Below are 19,393 nucleotides of genomic sequence, written 5' to 3' on the forward strand. Positions count from 1 at the left end.
ACGAAATTATTGTTCTTGATATATTGTTGACATTGTTGTAAGCATATTAAAAACTTAAAACAAATACCTTTAAAACTAACTAGAAACCAAAAAACTTGGTCAATTTAAAACCACGGTGGCCAGCTCATTGGAAGTTTTTTGTTGCAAAAACTATAAGAAAATAGCAGAAACTATAATTATGGAGTTGACACAAAGTCAGGCAGCAGTTACAGCGACCAGTGAAAAAGCAGACGACAATAATGACTCGGACGAGTCAAGATGCGATGGATGGAGGAAGGGAATTGTAGTAGTAGTAGTTATAGTAGGAGAAGGAGTAGGTCCTGCCTGTGCCACGGGGAAACGGGACTATGTGGAGTCCTTGGCAGCTATGAATTCTATCGGAGGGGAAGCACTAGAAATGCATAAAAGTCGGACTGCATAAAGCTCAGCAGGACCGCAGCAGTTGACATTTATGTGGAACTGTCACTGCTGGCTTAAAGTAAACTTGGCCAACTCAAAACGGTTGGCCAAATGGGGAGCGGGTACTGAAGTAGATCGCTTGGTTGGGTGGGGGTTTGTGTGGAATGGCAGGAGAAGGAAGTAAGCCAAGTCTTGGGTGTACAAGTCCTTGAAGAGCGTTAAATACTTGGCTTCTGATTGCCGACCGCTGGGCGGTTGTGGCTAATCATAAATTCAAAAGCGGCAAAAGTGCAACGGCAGTAACAATTAACTTATTAAATGGCGAAGAGAAAAGCCAAGGGTATGGTGGCATGGAAATTGTGGAAATGAAACCGAACGAGGCGTAAAGATGGTTTCCAGGGTGGGAAAAAGTGAAAAAAGGGGAACATTTTTAGATGCAATATATCTTACAGCCCACTCTACACTAAGATAATTTAATTTAATGGGTTTGACTTCTTAGATATATAGTTTAGTTAAGGATGCTAACTTTAAAAGTCATGGGAAAAGGAAACTTAAGGTATACACTTCTCATTTGTCTTTATTTTCCACACATTTCCCTCCCCAGTGTGCAATGTCACCTCCTCCGAAAGACTTTCGCTGATTACTTGAGACTTTTGCTAATTAGGGAAATTGATTTGAATTTTATGGCGCGCAAAATTGGTCTGCCTGTAAAGTGTGGGTGGACGCATTTAAAAACAGCAAGAGGGGCCAGAACCAAATTGAAAGTAAATGTTTTTCGTTAAATACAGTCAATGCTGTTAAGAAATCAAATTGTTTTTTTGCAATGGGACAGGGAATAATTCCAGAAAATATCTCAACACTTCTAAACGTTTTATTTTTCTCCAACACTCTCTCGCTCTTTCTCTTTGCAGCTGTTGTGACATTTTTTTGGCAAAGCAAAAACGCAATGGCGCCAAAGACGCCGCCATTTTCACAGCTCGACAAAATGGCGACAAGGACATCCACATCAACATCCGTATCCTCATCCTCGTCCACGTTCAGTTGGCTCTGCCGCCTGCTGGCATTCGGCTTTTGCATTGGCGCCGCCGCCGCTCGAGGTAAATATCCATAAACATTTATACAAAATTCATTCGCAGCTCTAGCGCATAAAATGCGCCAGCATAGATAGCTATTGTGGCTAGAAAAAATACATATATTTATATATATATAAAGTTATATATGTAGATATATAGTTGGATGCATCGGACAAATGAAAACAGAAACGGCACCTGCGGCCTTATGGTGTGCAAAAACTAATTATGTATCTGTCAAAATCGAACGGACAAACAATGCCTTCCGCTTGTTTCGGCGTGTGCAACGTGCACAATACCGCACATAAATATTATTAATTAATCTGATAGTTTCTCTTTAAAAACGCCATGAAATTCAATTAAATTTATTTTCTGGGTGCGGGCAAGAAATCATGGAAAACGACCGACACAGGTTTTTGAAAGGGAAATATATAAATAACAAATATTAAAGCGAGTTTTTCAGTAATCCGCATTTTAATGTTATAATTATTATGGGATTTAGATAAGACTTTTTGGATTAAATAAATATATTTAAAAACAAATACTTTAAATTTATTGATTAAATAAACAGAGTCTGAAATAGATATTTAACTTGCTTATAAATATTTAGATAATCCGATATAAATCCTATTTATTCATTATTAATATTTTCCTAAACCAATTATAAGATAGTTATTAAAAAGAAAATCTTAATTTTAATGGTATGTACAGCACAGGACACTCAGTCGTATACAATGTTTAAAAATCTACAAGTTCCAAATAAAGTTCAAAAGGTAGAATACAAGTTACAAAAGCCCTCCTAACAGAGATAGAGGATCCTCATTCCATGAATTGACAGCACTTCTCCCCAAAACTGACTCAACAAAAAAATTTCACCAATTCCACTGACATATACAAAGTGTATATATCTCACCAGATATATATATTTATCAAAATGGTGTTGCAGTTGACGGTTGCAAAGGGAAAAAAAATTGGAATTGCATTTGCACGTGATACCCATGGAAAGTTTTAAAAATCTGAATTCCTCCTGAATCGAAGTAGAGAACGCGGCCGGCAATCATGCGAATTTCATTGCAATATTGCGACAATTTTTATTAAAATTTTTAGAATTTTCAATTTATTTAGCACTCGAAGTGGCGGCAGTTGGTCTACTCCTCAGTTGCCAGAATTTTGCTCTTTGATTTGTTGCAGCTGCGTGAAATTTGGTCAGCAGATATTGGCTAGTAAAGGAACGGACACTGTACGTGATTTGATTTCGCTTTACATGCCGGGCCCTCTTTCCGTTTAGTCAGCACAATATTGCCGCTGGCAACTCAAAAGTATTCAGTAGTTTCAGGAATTTGATGGATTTTCCTTTGCGTTTTGTTGGTCATTTAAAGTGAATCGAAAGCGAATGGGAATCGAATGGATATCGAATGCGAGGGCTAATAGAGTTCCAATTGAATTGGCCATTTCGTTAATATTTTGTAAGGGCAACTCGAATGTTTATCGACCAGACAGGAAAGGCTTTTACATCCTTTCACTTCGGGATGAAGGATAAAGAAATAAAGTTGCAGCAGCAACTGGAAAAAGGTCAATGGAGAAAGATGGTTGTTAAATGTACGAATGATTTATATCCTATCTTAAGAATATGTAACTTGTTTCAAATATTGAACACTATTTTTAGTTAATGATTTCTTTCTCTTTTTAATGAGATATAACTTCTGTCCCACCTTCAATTATTTTACCTTTTTCTACATCAAAAACTTGTTAAGAATATTTGCCACTTTTTGTAAAGGGTGACTTACTTTTTCACATCAATATCTCCTAGTTGCCTAGTTGTTTCCTTCTCTAGTCGACAAGACTGTCAACACGCTGATAAGTTTCACTGTCCACTGGCCACCATCCTCAAGTTGTCCTGCATCCTGTGCCTCTGGCCCGGTGTCCTGCTCTCCTGCGTCTCCTGTTGACCCAGGAAAATGCTAATTTTATTATGACAAATGCGCCGAGTCAGGTAGGGACTTTCTTTCTTTATTTTTTAAACTTGCTGCTTTGCAATCACAAGTCTAGACAACACCCAGGCTCCACCTTCCATCAAGCAGATGCCTCATTTATTACGAACGCTAATCTAACAACAATCTGCAAAAGTCCTTCGAGTCATTGGTTCGTTAGCTTTGGCTTTATAAACGATGCTCTCGCACTTATCCCATAATCGGTATCAAGCTACCAGTCTTACCCACAACAGCTTTTAAATCACGCCCCGCGATTTGGGCTCTCTAATTGAAAATGATCACCGGTTACCTGCGGATTCACCCCACGATTACCTGCTAGCTTGGCTTAAACTAAGTAGACAGTTTGTTACTCGCTTGAACAGCATAAACACACGCACACACCTCCTCTTCGAGGAAAAACAAACAAGCCAGCAAATTGTGGAGAATGAAGATCTTGCAACCAGTTGGGGATATAAGTATCCGATCCGCGTCTGTATTCTGGAGCTCCTTCTTCTGGCTTCCTCGGCAATCTTCCCCCACCTCGGTTGTCAGCTCTAATCTAAATAAGCGATTTGTCTGTGCATAACTTTGGCCCAAGACCAAGAACCAAGCCACATGCCAAGAAGTGCACAGAGAGAAAAAATGATCAGAAATAGTAAATTTAAAATGTGATAATCGTATGTGCGTAATCGTAAATATTATAATGACTCTTGACAAATATCTAAGAATGTTTCGAAGGTTTTTCAAAACGAGAGAAAAACTTAAACTTAAACTTAAGTAAGCTATGATTTTCTCTCACTGCCTATGAATCTCGTATCCCAAAGTCGTTTGGGCAACTAGGAGTTAAATAATAATTTGTATAATTTATACTAGGAACTCTTTTCCATGGCAAAAGGTGGAATTTACAAGGCGATAGCTTCTTATGGCCAACTGATTTATCGTTTCGGGCGTGGAATTTCTTTTGGCCAAAGGAGTTGGGCATAAATAATTAACACGTGCATAGTTTGAATTGCAATTTGCGACTGGGCTGTTTCTATTTTTTCATAGCAAGCTGTTGACTCTTTGATTGTCCAGTTGGGGGAACTCAAGATGCTGTGATTCTATTCTTTTCCTGGAAAGCAGCTAAATAAAAGCACTTCCGTAAACTTGTCGAGTGTGGTGCTTTTGTTTTCTCTCAAGAAGTTCAACCGTCTGCGTTGGACTGTCAAAAGTGTTTAATTGTTTATTCATGGCTTTGTTTTCCCAGCTAAATGAATGTTAATGACCTCTTCGAGGGACATAAATATTTGATTGGGCAAAAGTGTTGAATGACAGCGCTTCAAACTCAATTTGTACTTTTTTTCTAGGTAAATTCTTAATAGCTAAAATGCTAGTAATAAAATTGACATTTTAAAATCTAATATTTTCTTATAAAAACTTTGATTAAATCACTAAAATACAACATACGAGGACTGGTTTAGGATATGGCCCTTAAGTCTGCAGTGAGAATGTTTATTATTATTGACACAAAACTAATGCAATAGAAAAGTTTGGTCCGACATAACCATAACCAGGACAAGAACAACTCCAATTCCTACAGTTATGGACAAGGATTTAGGGTCTCATCAAGTGACGCCCGCTGTGGCAGCTGCTCTGATTGTCGCTGTACAAGTTTTCCAGTTTCTTGCCACACAGCTGACTGCGCCAACAAATTCAACTAATTGTCAGCAATTCATTTACAGAACTGTACGTAACTTTGCCCCACTCCTTTGTCGTGTACTTCTGTAATTGCTACAGCAGAAATGTATCAGCTTTCTCAAACCTACACCTACATCACCTATTTGCCACATCCAATTGTGGCTTGTTTCTCCGTTGATGTTGAACAGCAGCCTTGGCTAGAACAAGGATTTTGTAATATTATTTCAATGTTTACTCTGATTTCTGTAGGTCAATGAATTTATAAATAACTTGGCACTTAAGAAGCCTCAGGGAAGGGTTTACCAAATAAGGATTTTAAGGTCAAATTAACTCCGACTTAGGCAGTTTATAGTTTAGTTATAAGATTGTGATAAGTTTATTGTAATTTCAATCTTTTCTCAATCTAAATGAACTTCAAACTCATTTCAAGTTCATCATTTTTAGTTGGAAATCTTTTAATTAAATCCAGCTTAAATGTTGGCAAAGCTTTTTAATTTTGTTCACTGCTTTCATCGACAATCGAGAGAGTGCAGGAGGAAAACCTTTTCCAAGAAAGGACGCCAGACTCTGTTTCAAGAAGACTTCCTTTCCTTTAAACCGCGCCACTCTACTTCTACTCTCCGTACATGTTGTAATTGTTATTATTCTGCTGGTATTGCAGCATCTTAATTGAAAATATTGTGTGTATGTGTATGTGTGTATGTGTGTGTCTGGCTCTTTTGTTTGGATGTGTTTAGCTATAGCCGGGGGCCTCCTTGTGCGCCACTCCCTAAATGAAATTAATTGAGGACCCCGGGGCCAAGCGAACACACTCCTCCAATTGGCAACTAAAGTTGCGCTATACATATGTAACTTTTTATACGCCCAATATCCGGAGGCTATTGTTGCAGTATAACCAAACTAGGACCATGAAAAGGGGTATATAGTATGGCTACCAATAATGAAAGGGTGTCGGCCTACTCCGATACATGAATACAATAGCTAGAAAGTTGATCAATGGTTCGGAGGCGGAGGACTTTCTTTACCATATGTTTTCCCTTCTTTAAGGCAACTTTAGGAAACTTTTGTTTGATTTAACAAGTCAAGAAAGTGTCCTCAATTTGTTACCCATTAAATGGGTTTATATATTAAAGAAAGGGAACATCATATAAAGGAAAAGTTTTTCTAATATATCTAGAATGCAAAATAAAATATCTTCCAACTTCCTTAAAGTCACGATATTTGAGGCATCGACACAGAGTTTGATGGCAAATTTATTCGTTAAGCCTTAGCAAAGGAAAAACACAAAGTATGTGGGTGTGTAAACGGAGCACGAAGCTCTTCTAATGACATTAGCTTTCACGCAATGTGATTAACTGTCTGAGTAAATTGAGCAGCAAACAAAACATCAAGCTGCCTGGCACACAATTCATTACATGACCACCTCACCGCCAGATCACCACTATATATATGAGTATATATATATGTGTCTTTAGGGCAGGTTGAGGGCACGAACTACCTGCTAACACGCCATAATCCTACGGCAAGAACATAATATAAGTAGGGGCAGGAAAACTCCAATGATAATAATGCAGCCCCAAGGAGGTCAGCAGCGTCAAATGAAGTAACTTGGCCAAGTGACTGGTAAACTGGTAACTGGCCAAAAGGACTGGATAACCGGACATCGAGTTAAGTCCCGGCTAAGACGAGCACGTTCCACTTTCGAGGAAGCCATGGACTGACCTTCACCTTTACGGGTTTTGTGGCCCCCTACTCTCCCCCACATCGCTGTAAAAGGCTTTTGCCGCTGCTTTCATCATAATTTCAGTTAGCAGCAGTAGCAAAATGGCCAACATTGTCTCTCTGCGCGTGTCCTTTTATGGGGACCGGTTACGTTGTAGTTGTGTGCGTGTATCTTTATGCAATTAAATTAAATATTAAACTTAATTACACTGGGAAACTAACACGCCAAGGCACTGGCTGTGCCAGTGAGGAGCTCCACAAAGGACCTCCTTCGTCCTGTCAAATATGCCCAGCACCAGGCCTCAATAATGCAGCCAGGAATGTAAGAAATAATGAAAGTCAATTGTCAGTCAGGCCATCGCTAGATTTTTGCCACCCACCTCCTTGGGTGTCCTGCGTCTTGAGTCTATTCGTCTTGGCCAGAAGACGCTGCTCTTATCGTTGCTGCACTGAGAGGAAAATATTTTAAAGTAATTATAAGCAAAGGGGAATTATATCAAAGAAACTTATAACCTAAAACTGATAATTACAGATTTGCTTGGATGTACATTCAGCAATATCCAAAAGGTTCTACATTATCCTTAATTCCATCAAAAAGACACACTTTTCTCAGTGTTCCTTAGATGCTTTTGCCTGTAACCGTAATGACAATGTTGCTTTCATTTCGTGTTCCTGTTGCCTGCTAATTGAATTTAATGTAGTTTAATTGAGACGAACGTGATTGTAACTAAAAGCGCTTTATGCTTAATTTACCGGCAGGATGGCAAGTTCTGGAACCCATTTACCCAAACCCTCCTATCCGACACTCTCCCTTACCTCCTTGCCTCCTCTTACCATGAGTTCGGGTGCCTCTAAATAGTTCAAATTCAAATTAATTGCTCCTAGTTAAAGGCAATTCCCAGCGTGATGGTTTTCAGGGCAGAGGCAGAGGATGGGGCTTTTTGGGGTGGCAAAGGCATTTAAATATTTAACATTTTGCTGCCAGCTGTCGGCAGCTTTTCCGACAAGTTTATCCAGCGTAGCCGCATCGCCATGAATAATGCATAGTGGCGATTGTGTCACACGCTGCGTATGAGTAATGACTGGAACTGCTGGCCAAAGCGAAAATCTAAGGGAACACAATCGATGCCCTCAAGGACGTTTGCCAATATTAAAATCTGCTCGAGCGCAGCGCAGCGCGAAATTCAAATGCATCTGGCGCATCGCATTCGAAATCGGTGTTGGAAGAGGAAAAAAATTCAAAGGAGACTCCAAAATGAAGCCCGACAGATGCCAGAATTAGCGAGAACTTCGCTCATTTTTATTTTCTGTTTCATTTTCATCTACTAAAGCTGTCAGAAAGCAGTAGCACAGGATCAGGAAAAGAAGCACTAGTGCACGAAGAGAAATGTTTCGTGTTTTACTGAACTAAAAATGAGGTCAAATGATTATATTTTCTTAACAAAAGTATCTTAGTTGGTAGAACAGGTATGAAGTTCTTTTACGAAGTTATAGACATTATTTTTATTCAGTTATTACTTCAGCGGAAATATATCATTAGTTGTTAGTAGCACTTTATAGTTATGATTATTTATGAATATTTATTTTTCCGAGTGCATTAGCTAGAGCAGTAGAAACAGCTGTCATCTTAGAGAGAGAATGGCTAAAAACTGTCAAGCTGCATAATAAATTGAATTTGCTGTAGCTGGTCATTTGCCACCATGAAATTTGAGCGTGGCAGGCGGTACCGAATGAAATGGGCGTGGCATAAACATGCACTTGAAACGAAAATACGGTTCTCCAGGCTATCCGGTCTAGCCAACACGTACGTCCATTCGTTCGTTGTCCAACATGAAGGCACAGGCGCAAAATGCCACCAGAGGCAAATGAAATTACCGCCGAGTTGCCAACCCGACGATGGGCAAAAGCTCAAAAATCCAAATATCATATTTACAACTTGCAACTACAAGTCCCTCGGGGGAGTTTTCCAGATGGAGTGGTATGGCAATACAGCGATAAAGGCGGATGAAAAACAGAGAAAAACAGACCAGGAATGAAGGATATTAAAGGATGCGACAGGCGACTAATGTCAAGCTGCTAAATGACATTTGAATTCCTCTCTCTTTTTTTATGTATTGCACTCTGTAAGCCAAGTAATGGAATCAAGTCAGTAAAATCATTAAAAACAGTTGGTAAAGCTTAAAGTTTAGAAGGGAAAAACTGGAAAAACAACTCTTTATGCAGATAGCAGAGAATATTAAAGGTTAAACTTGAAGAGTTTGATGGGTAATATTGTAAATAAAACTACTTGAAAGGGAAAAAACCTGTACATTATTGCCCTAAAAGGCTTTCAGAATGAATATTTTCAAAAATTTCCCCTTTTTCACACCTTTAATTCACTATCTGGACAAGTTACAAAATTACAAAACCCCTGCGGTAGCTATATCAAAAAACAAGGCAACAAAATCCAACACAGAATATAATGACGAAACTTTTAATGACTAATTAAGGGACATTTTCCCTGACTTCTTGCAACCAACTACAAACACACACACCGAAAACAGCCCAAAGCGCTTAAATGTCCCAAGTTGGCATTTTGTGAAAACCTCCAAAACAAAAAACTATTAAAAAAAAGAGAACTAGACACTTCAATTGGTCATTTGGGAAGATTTCTATTTATCAAATGAAAATTTAAATAACAGACATTGCTAGCCAACGAAGCAAGCCCAATGACAGGGAGATTTGGGAAATATAAAACCGCACAAAACCAGCCGCTCAATAAATATTTAATTATCAAGGAAAAATAGAGTGAAAAATAGAAATCACTATTTGTCATTTTTCCAGCCAACCAGCCAGCCAAGCCAGCTGGCCCACGAAAATTATGCCTATGTTGGGCCAAAAAAAAAGGAATAAAAATAAAGGAAAAGTGGAAAATTGCACACAGTTTATAGCCACGTGTACTTATGCATGCTTTTATAACTAAATTTTCATAAACCGTAACGTGCTTAAATGTTGAAAATTGAAATTTTAATGCAATGGGCGAGACTGGGCTTGGTGATTGTCGGTGCCTGTTTTTGGGCGGTTTAATGTGTGTTGGCTTGTGGGTGGTGAATGGTGGCAATGGCAATGGCATATCCGAAACTATTTGCGGCCATGCTCTGCGGTCAGATTGTGGCTAACCATGTTACGCCTGCTCCCGGTTGCCAGATGCCATGTATACTTCTATATAAATATATATATATATGTATTTATATATATGAGAGAGAGGGGTTTGGGTTTTTGGTGGGGAAGCAACGCATAAGTTTGCGGTCGCATTGCCGCGCTCTCCTTTCGTTTCATTTTGCATAAGTTCTAAAGTACACATCATATATAATTAAAATCGTAAAACGGTCAATTTTCCCTTAACGCTGGATGGAGGACGACGCCGGAGCTAGGATCCTCCGGTTGGCCCAGCCCACCGCACACATCTCCATCCTTCGCCGCCATCTGTGTAATGGGTTTAGCATTTTTGGGCTTTCGTGTACAAATTGAAACTTTATGTTTGTTTGCCAACACACAGCGAACTGCGAGCTGCGAGCCAAGCCGTGTGCTGTGAGGCGTTCTATTAAATTAGTTTACTGGATTTTCGGTTGCGGCCGGGCAAGAGGTTACATTTAAAATTTAAGCGCTTTGCCATCGATGCAAATGGGCGTGTAAATACCAGAGGTCATAAAGTATTAAAGAGGTATTTTCCATTACCAAAAGTTTAATATGAAAAAATAACAATTTTTAGCAATGCTACTTTGATATTTTACTAATTGATTCGAAACTGCTTGGTATCTCAACATTTTCCTCTTTTTAAAAAAGGAAATTGGTTTATTTATAATTGAATATTTTCTTTACTTTTTAAAAGAGACTTTATTTTAATTTAATAAATTTTATTCAGATATTTTTCCTATCAATAATTGAAGTTACTTTCCTAATTTATTTTGCAAAAATCCCTGCCCGCCTAACATTGAAAGTTTCTATCAATCTAACACACATTTGCCCAAATAAATGTTTTCTTCCCGACAGAGCCTAACCACATTTGGCATAATTAAATTTTATGGCCATTAAATTTGGCAATTTTCATAAGAAATATATGGCCTCCGGCCATTCTAACCATAAACCATTGGCCAAGGCTTACACACTGTGATAATAATAATAAAAACAGGAAGGGGCGGCCAAAAAAAAAAGCCAAATCAAATATATTAGTCAGTGACTGATGTGAATTTATGCCCAGAGACCTAGACCCGGTCTAATTTTTAGCCGCGCATTTACAATGTTCACAGCCTCCTTTATTACCAATAACCAAAGAAAAAAAAACCAGGAAAGACCACCAAAAAATGGGGAAAGCTGGATAAAAACATACACGAAAAAAAAACACATACTCACAATTCATTTTGAAAATGAATTTGTTCCGCTGTAACGGCCATAAATGCATTTAAATTTATTGGAAGGCAAAGTCTGCGTATGCCCCCAAACAACCAAATAAACCAAAAAAAAAAAAAAACAAAAAATATTGAAAAAGAGGACTCTCGCACATTGAATGACAATAAATTATCAATTTTATTTTGACAGCGCGAAAAATCCCGCAACGAAAAACGAAAGACGAGCGCGGAAAATGTCAAACGAAATTGAGCAAAATATATGTAGATCGATGTATTCGACATGCTCATGTACTATATGCTTGTAATATATGCAGTTGAGAGAATTTGTGACAGGAAGTTTCAGTTCAATGGTTTGTTCCGGCGGGCGATTTCAAATTGCCTGTCCATATATATACATTTCAAAAAAAAACTATGCTAATTTGCAGATTGATACTCTTCGGTTTTTTGAAAACAAATTAGGGAAAGGGCCAAAAGTGCAGTTTTTTATTGGAGGAACTACTTTAGTAAAAGAGAATAAAGTTTTTTAACTTTAAAATGAAGTTTTTTTAAACTTTCTCCATATAAGAGAACCTTTGGGGAATACATTTTTTATCTGCAAAATTGGCTGCCATTTAGTGGTCAAAAGAATAATGATATAGATTTGGACTTTGTTTATTTTTATATAATTTTGATAAAATGAAAATCATATAGGCCATATCTCTCTCTTAATAACCCTAATTAAGATAATCCAAAAATAAAGTCATCTTCTTTCGCATTTCATTGCAGATATTCCATCGCCGATGGATCAGACAGACGTGGCCTTTTACTGTCCAGGAGAAGGTCTGTTTGCGGACGACTATGATTGCTGGATTTATTACCGCTGTGAGCGGCGTTCGGACCAATACATACAACCCTACATTTTGAGCTGTCCCGAAGATATGGTCTTCTCGCGTTCCCTGCGAATGTGTATGCCACCAGCGTTGGCTGGACGGGATGAGTGTGTGGATCAGGTGAACGAGGTGGAGGACGGTGGCAGCATGGAGAAGTGGGAGCAGGACGACTATGGACAGAATGACCATAATGCGATGCTTAACCTGGCCGTCACACCTGCGGCCAATGAGCTGCGAACCTATGCGTCCAACCATCGGCTGCCCACGAATTATGGCCTGGCAGGTCTCAGCGGTGTCTCTGTCATATCCTTTTCCAGCTCATCATCCCTGCGAGCTGTTGGATCAGCGGAAGAGACGGAAGACGGTACGGGGGTAATATGCCGGGATGATGGCTTCCTGAACGATCCCAACGACTGCACCGTGTTTTATCGCTGCATCTCCAACGGTCGAGGCTATAACAAAATCGGCTTCCGGTGTTCCGATGGCACGGCATGGGATGAATCCCTACAGTCCTGCAACCACATGTTTGACGTACGTGCCAACGGAGGATGCCGCAATCAAGCGGTTCCACAGAACGATGGTTATTACGCCGGCCAAACGTCAACACAATCCTCGCAGACCAGTTATCAAAACTCTACCTCAAGCAGCCAGCAGAGCTCATCAACAAGTTCATCGAATTCCTCCCAAAGCTCTAGTTCTACGTCCAGTTCCACTTCTAGCTCTAGCTCGAGTCAGCAGGAGTCCTCTACATCCAGCTCCAATCAGCAGTCCAGCTCTACTTCTAGCAACAATCAGGAGTCCAGCTCTGGATCTAGCAACAATGAAGAGTCCAGCTCGGAATCTAGCAATAATCAAGAGTCCAGCTCCGGATCTAGTAATAATCAGGAATCCAGCACGAGCTCCAGTAGCAATCAAGGCTCAAGCTCCCAAAATTCCGGCAGCAATCAATCCTCCAGCAGTAACAGCAACCAAAGCTCGGGCAACAGCCAAAGCTCTGGAAGCAACCAATCCTCGAACAGTAACCAAAACTCCAGCAACAACCAGAACCAAAGCTCCGGCAGTAACCAAAGCTCTGGCAGCAACCAATCCTCGAATAACAGTCAAAGTTCTAGCAGCAATCAATCCTCTAACAGTAACCAGAGTTCCAACAACAGCCAATCCTCCAGCTCTAACAGCAATCAGAGCTCTTCTGGCAACCAAACGAGCAGTGGATCCAATAAGCCTGTGCCCACAGAATGTGAGGATGAGAATACCTACATACCCGACAAAGAAGATTGTGCTAAGTTCTACAGATGTCGCCAAGATAAAAACGGAAAATTAGAACAAGTGCCTTTCACCTGTGGTCCCGGCACCGTTTGGAATCAGGAAGATAAGGTGTGCGATTTGCCAACTGAAGATCAAAAGAAGAAGTGCAACATTCAATCGGGTTCATCCAGTGGCAGTAACAACTCTGGGCAGCAATCAAGTGGAAGCTCCTCCAGCAACAACAATCAAGGCTCTTCCAGCAATCAATCATCTAGCAACCAGAGTTCATCCAGCAACCAAGGTTCATCTAGCAACCAAGGTTCATCCAGCACTCAAGGATCTTCCAGCAACCAAGGCTCATCTAGCAACCAAAGTTCATCCAGTAGTCAAGGATCATCCAGCAATCAAGGCTCATCTAGTAACCAAGGCTCTTCAAGCAATCAAAGTTCATCTAGCAATCAATCATCCAGTAATCAAGGCTCATCTAGTAACCAAGGCTCTTCAAGCAACCAAAGTTCATCCAGCAACCAAGGTTCATCTAGCAACCAAGGCTCATCTAGCAACCAAGGTTCATCCAGCAACCAAAGTTCATCCAGCAACCAAGGCTCATCTAACAACCAATCATCCAATCAAGGTTCATCTTCATCGAATAATCAAAGCTCGAGTTCCAGCAACAATTCGTCCAACAATAGTACGAACACTCAATCGACCACACCAAAACCATCCAATCCCGATGGTGAATGTCAAGATACGGAAACATATTTGGCAGATAAGAAGGATTGCGCCCGATTCTACCGTTGCGTAGAAAATGGTAATGGTGGCTTCAGTAAGGTTCCTTTTGATTGTTCCCCAGGAACAGTTTGGGATCCAGATACTAAGGGATGCAACCATCCCACAGATGTGCAAAAAAAGCAGTGCAAGGCAATGGCCAATGGTAGTGGAAGTTCTTCCAATCAAGGGTCGTCATCGAATCAAGGGTCGTCATCCTCTTCTAACCAAGGTTCTTCTTCAAGTCAGGGATCTTCATCTAACCAAGGATCTTCGTCTAACCAGGGATCCTCTTCTTAATCTAACCAGGTTCTAATCAAGGACTTCAAGTCAGGGATCTTCATCTAACCAAGGATCATCGTCTAACCAGGGATCTTCTTCTAACCAAGGATCTTCGTCTAACCAGGGATCCTCTTCCAATCAGGGATCGTCATCCAACCAAGGCTCTTCATCAAATCAGAGTTCCTTCTTCTAACCAAGGATCATCATCAAACCAAGGATCATCGACTAACCAGGGATCTTCTTCCAACCAAGGATCATCTTCAAACCAGGGATCTTCTTCCAATCAAGGATCTTCGTCTAATCAGGGATCTTCTTCAAACCAGGGTTCCTCTTCTAACCAAGGATCTTCCTCCAACCAAGGATCTTCCTCCAACCAGTCCTCATCATCTCAACAGTCGTCGTCTTCTAACCAAACTTCATCCTCAACGACTGAAGGATCTTCATCATCCACCACACAGAAACCATTCAGGCCTGCCGAGAAATGTGAGAGTGAGGAGACTTTCCTAGCCGACAACGAGAATTGCTCCAAGTTCTATCGCTGCGTGGATAATGGTAAGGGTGGATTTACGAAAGTATCATTCACCTGTCCACCAAAGACTTTATGGGATCCTGAGGCCAACAGCTGCAACCATCCTGATCAGATCCAAACCAAGCCCTTGAAGTGTAAGAAAGTGGTCAATCAAGACGGATCTTCAACTAGCAGCAGCAGCTCCTCCTCAAGCAGTTCATCAAATAACAGTGGTTCTTCTTCGAACAGTGGATCATCATCGAACAGTGGTTCTTCCTCCAATTCAGGATCATCAAACACCGGTTCCTCCTCCAACAGTGGTTCATCGTCCAGCACAGGATCCAATACTGGATCATCTTCAAACAGTGGTTCATCCTCGAACACTGGCTCCTCCTCTAATACGGGATCTTCGTCCTCAAACAGTGGATCATCTTCTAGTAGTGGCTCGTCAAATCAAGGCTCTTCATCCAATAGTGGTTCCTCTTCAGGATCCAATACATCTGGAAATGGATCGACCTCTTCGTCATCATCATCTTCATCCTCTTCAAGCAACAACAACAATCAAGGTTCATCTTCATCCTCCTCCAGTTCATCCTCATCTAGCAGCAGCTCAACTACCTCCAAACCAAATCCTTCTGAAACCTGCAAGTTTAATGGACAATTTGTTGGCGATCGCACGGAGTGTGCCAAGTTCTATCGTTGCGTTGATAATGATAGAGGAGGCTTTAATATGGTGGCCTTCAAATGTGGACCTGGCACTGTTTGGGATGCCCAGCTTCAGGCCTGTAACCATGCTTGGGCTGTCAAGGAATGTGGAGGCGTAGCTCCTCCCACAACCACTCCTCCTTCAACAACAACCACAACCACCTCTAGACCTTCAGGTCCTTCATCCACATCCAGACCTTCAGGTCCTTCATCCACATCCAGACCTTCAGACCAGTCATCCACATCCAGACCGTCAGGCCCATCTACAACCACTGATGTCGTTCCCTCCTCTACCTCTTCTTCCACATCTCCATCCTCTCCAACATCATCTCCTACTACTCAACCACCCAACACTAATGGAAAGTGTACCTCAGAGGGCTTTATGGCTGATCCCAGCAACTGCTCAAAGTTCTATCGCTGTGTTCAAAATAACAAAGGAAGCTTCACTGCAATTCCGTTCCAATGTGGAGCTGGTACCGTTTGGGATCAAGATCTGCAGACCTGCAACCACAATTTCAACAACTGCAACACTGGTACTGATCCTACTACATCAAAACCTCCTTGCGAGCCATCAACCAATGGAACAACGACAACACCTTTAACCACTACAACACAAGCAGCCACTACTGATCTACCCCCTACTACAACAACCACCTTACCTCCCACTACGACAACTGGATCTCCTCCCACTACAACAACTGAATTGCCTCCCACAACAACAACTGGATTGCCTCCAACTACTACAACTGGTTTACCACCCACTACAACAGGCCTACCATCCACTACCCCAACAGAAGCTCCACCCAGTACTACCACAACTGTCAACTCAGAAACCGAAACTACAACGATCACATCGAATTCGGAAACTACCACCCAAAAACCGTCCACAACCACAATGAAACCCCTACCAGCTGGCACTGAATGCACTGGTGAGGGTTATATGGCCGATCCCGAAGATTGTAGGAAATACTATCGATGCATCAACGCTGGAGCCTCCTACAGAAAGTACACTTTCACGTGTCCCAAGGGCACAGGATGGAATGAAGATGTGCAGACCTGTGATTACATGCAGAATATCCCGAGGTGTTCGAAGCTACCAACAGAACCACCGACCACAAAGGATCCGGAGACTACAACTCCAAGTGAAGAGTCCAAAGAACCTGGAAGTACCACTCCATCACCAACGGACGAGCCCACAACAGTTACGAAGCCCATCACAAAACCAACCGATGAACCTTCAACAGAGAAACCAACAGGAAAACCAACAGAGAAACCAACAGAGAAACCAACAGAGAAACCAACAGAGAAGCCAACAGAGAAACCAACAGAGAAGCCAACAGGGAAGCCGACAGAAAACCCCACAACTACCGAATATCCCGGAAAACCAACTACACAGGGACCTACCACTACAAATATTCCCGGCTATGAACCAACAACCACAACTACTCCAATTGAAACCACAACCACTACTCCTGGTTATAAGCCAACTACTGGACCAGTCACAGAACCTATAACGACAACCAATTTACCTGTAACAACCACTACTCAAGAACCCACAACCTCATTGAAACCAGAAACCACAACCACTACGGAGAACTCTGAGACCACCACACCAGAAGGTCCATCTACCACTACGCAACCGGAACCACAGCCTAACTATAACTGCACTGCCGAGGGATTCTTCCCCGATCCCAGTGACTGCAATCGCTACTATCGCTGTGTAGATGGGGCACAGAATGGGAAATACCAGGTTTACGCTTTCAAATGCGGCAATGGAACTGTTTGGGATACATCCACCGAAACTTGCAATTTTGCCGATCAGGTATCGGGCAATTGCTCATCTGGACAGACGACTTCCTCGCCGGGTACGACGGAAAGTACTACTAGTCCAGGAACCCCTGAAACAACCACTTCCAGAAACCCTGAAACCACCACAACAACGGGAGCCACTGAAACCACTACTACATCATCTTCTGATACCACTACTACACCATACCCTGAAACAACAACTACACAATCTCCTATCACCACAACAACGGCAACCCCTGAAACAACTACTTCTGGAAGCACCGAAACCACTAGCCCAGTAACAACTACTACAGAAATCCCTGTCACAACTACTACTACGACTAAAGCCCCTGAAACTACTACTACATCAGCCAGGCCAGAAACCACGACCACTATTGGGGGAGATACCACAACCAATCAGCCAACAACAGAACCACCAAACACCACTGAGAACCCGACACCCTCGGCCAACACCAGCGCTCCATGCCCCACAACCGGACCGGGACAGAATTTGTTCGTCTGTCCCACTGGCTTCCGTCAGCATCCCGAGAAGTGTGGCATGTTCTATCAGTGCAGCGAGAGTGCTGATAGCAACGATCTAAACATTGTGGTCTTCCAATGCCCTAATGGAACTGTATACCAGGACAAGACATGCAGCTGTGGCAAGCCCCAGGAGGGTGACAAATGCTCTAAGAATATGAAGAGGACCACCAACTTTTTCGATCAGGAAACCAAGCTTCAGAATGTGGTAAGCTGAAAACAAATCCAACGCTAGAAAATATATATTTAAGATATGATGTGCACTATGATCTCACCATGTTCCATTAACAGGTACAAATCAGTACGACGGCACCTCTGTGCCCAGATGAGGGTCACTTCGCCCTTAACGATGACCAGTGCGGCCAGCTGTTCGTCAAGTGCGGATTCTCCGAAGTGACGGGACGAATTGAGGGACAGATCCACCGCTGTCCACAAGGCTTCGCCTACTGGAACGTGAGCCGCCGATGTGAGCCCGCCAGGAAGCTGCTTAACTGCACCCCAACCACTTACAATGTAGGCGGTAATGTGCCACTAGAGTGGCTCAACATTGGCCATAGACGCCGCAGCATGCGCATTTAATTAGATTTAGTCTAGATTCGCTTAGTCGCCGCCATTGTTTGTTTGCTGCGCCAGCATTTTCCTGAATCAAGCCGAGGTATTTTGCTGGCACAGCAAACGATCGAACAAAAGAGTTAGCTTAGGACGTAGGGAAATTACATTAGGTTAAGCCCGGGTTTAACCCTCCAAAACCAAAAAGTTTTGGTTGCTGGATGGTTAACTAGATTCTTGGTGTCGGACTGCAAGATTGCACTTTACGCGTTTTAAAAGGAAACAAACGTTTTTTTTTGAGTAGTCTTCCTATAGTGGAAACAGGCACAGCCTTCACTACAAACACGTACATGTTGTAGCTTTTACGCAGTAATTGTATTTATGTTTAGAGTTTAAACATACGTTCTGAACGCCATATACATATATATATATATATATATATCTTAGACTATGCTTAAAGATTATAATAAATTGAAACATATACATAAATTGTCGAAGAATGTTACAGTGGAACTTGTTTAACTTTCGGGAATAATTTCAAGGATGCAGATTGGATCTTTAAAAAATTTTCTTTTCTCTTTTTCTTCTGTTAACTACTTTAATTTTAATTTTTACTTTAAGGAATAATTTCCTGTTTCTCCTTTGACCTCTTTATCTCCTTTACACTCTTGAAAGTTTATAGTTTTTGAAACATTTGGCGGAATACTCTTTTGTAAAATTAATAAGTGTGTCCAGTTTTTAAGGTAAAAGTATAAGTTTCCATTTTGGTTTCAAAAAAAATGTTGGTTTACCAGTACTTTTTCGTAAAAAAAATTTTAACCGAAAGGTTATAATTGTAAGTTTCTGAACTTCCTAGCCTTTTTACCTCCGTTGATTACTACCTACTCAAGAGGAATTATACACCAAGCATTTT

At 41.3% G+C, this 19,393-nt stretch overlaps 1 protein-coding gene across 1 annotated transcript; it reads left to right on the plus strand.

The window, feature by feature from the left end:
• Window positions 1-1,100: 1,100 nt before the first annotated feature.
• On the plus strand, window positions 1,101-19,328 carry LOC108117022 (serine-rich adhesin for platelets). The gene is given in 5 exon segments (XM_041819491.1): window positions 1,101-1,496; window positions 11,992-14,417; window positions 14,419-14,574; window positions 14,576-18,139; window positions 18,223-19,328. Coding segments are annotated over 5 exon segments (6,708 nt in total). The 5' UTR covers window positions 1,101-1,222; the 3' UTR covers window positions 18,511-19,328.
• The last annotated feature ends 65 nt before the right edge of the window (window positions 19,329-19,393 follow it).

Source organism: Drosophila eugracilis, unplaced genomic scaffold, assembly GCF_018153835.1.
Source record: "Drosophila eugracilis isolate 14026-0451.02 unplaced genomic scaffold, ASM1815383v1 contig_75, whole genome shotgun sequence".
In the NCBI taxonomy this organism is placed as follows: Eukaryota; Metazoa; Arthropoda; class Insecta; order Diptera; family Drosophilidae; genus Drosophila; species Drosophila eugracilis.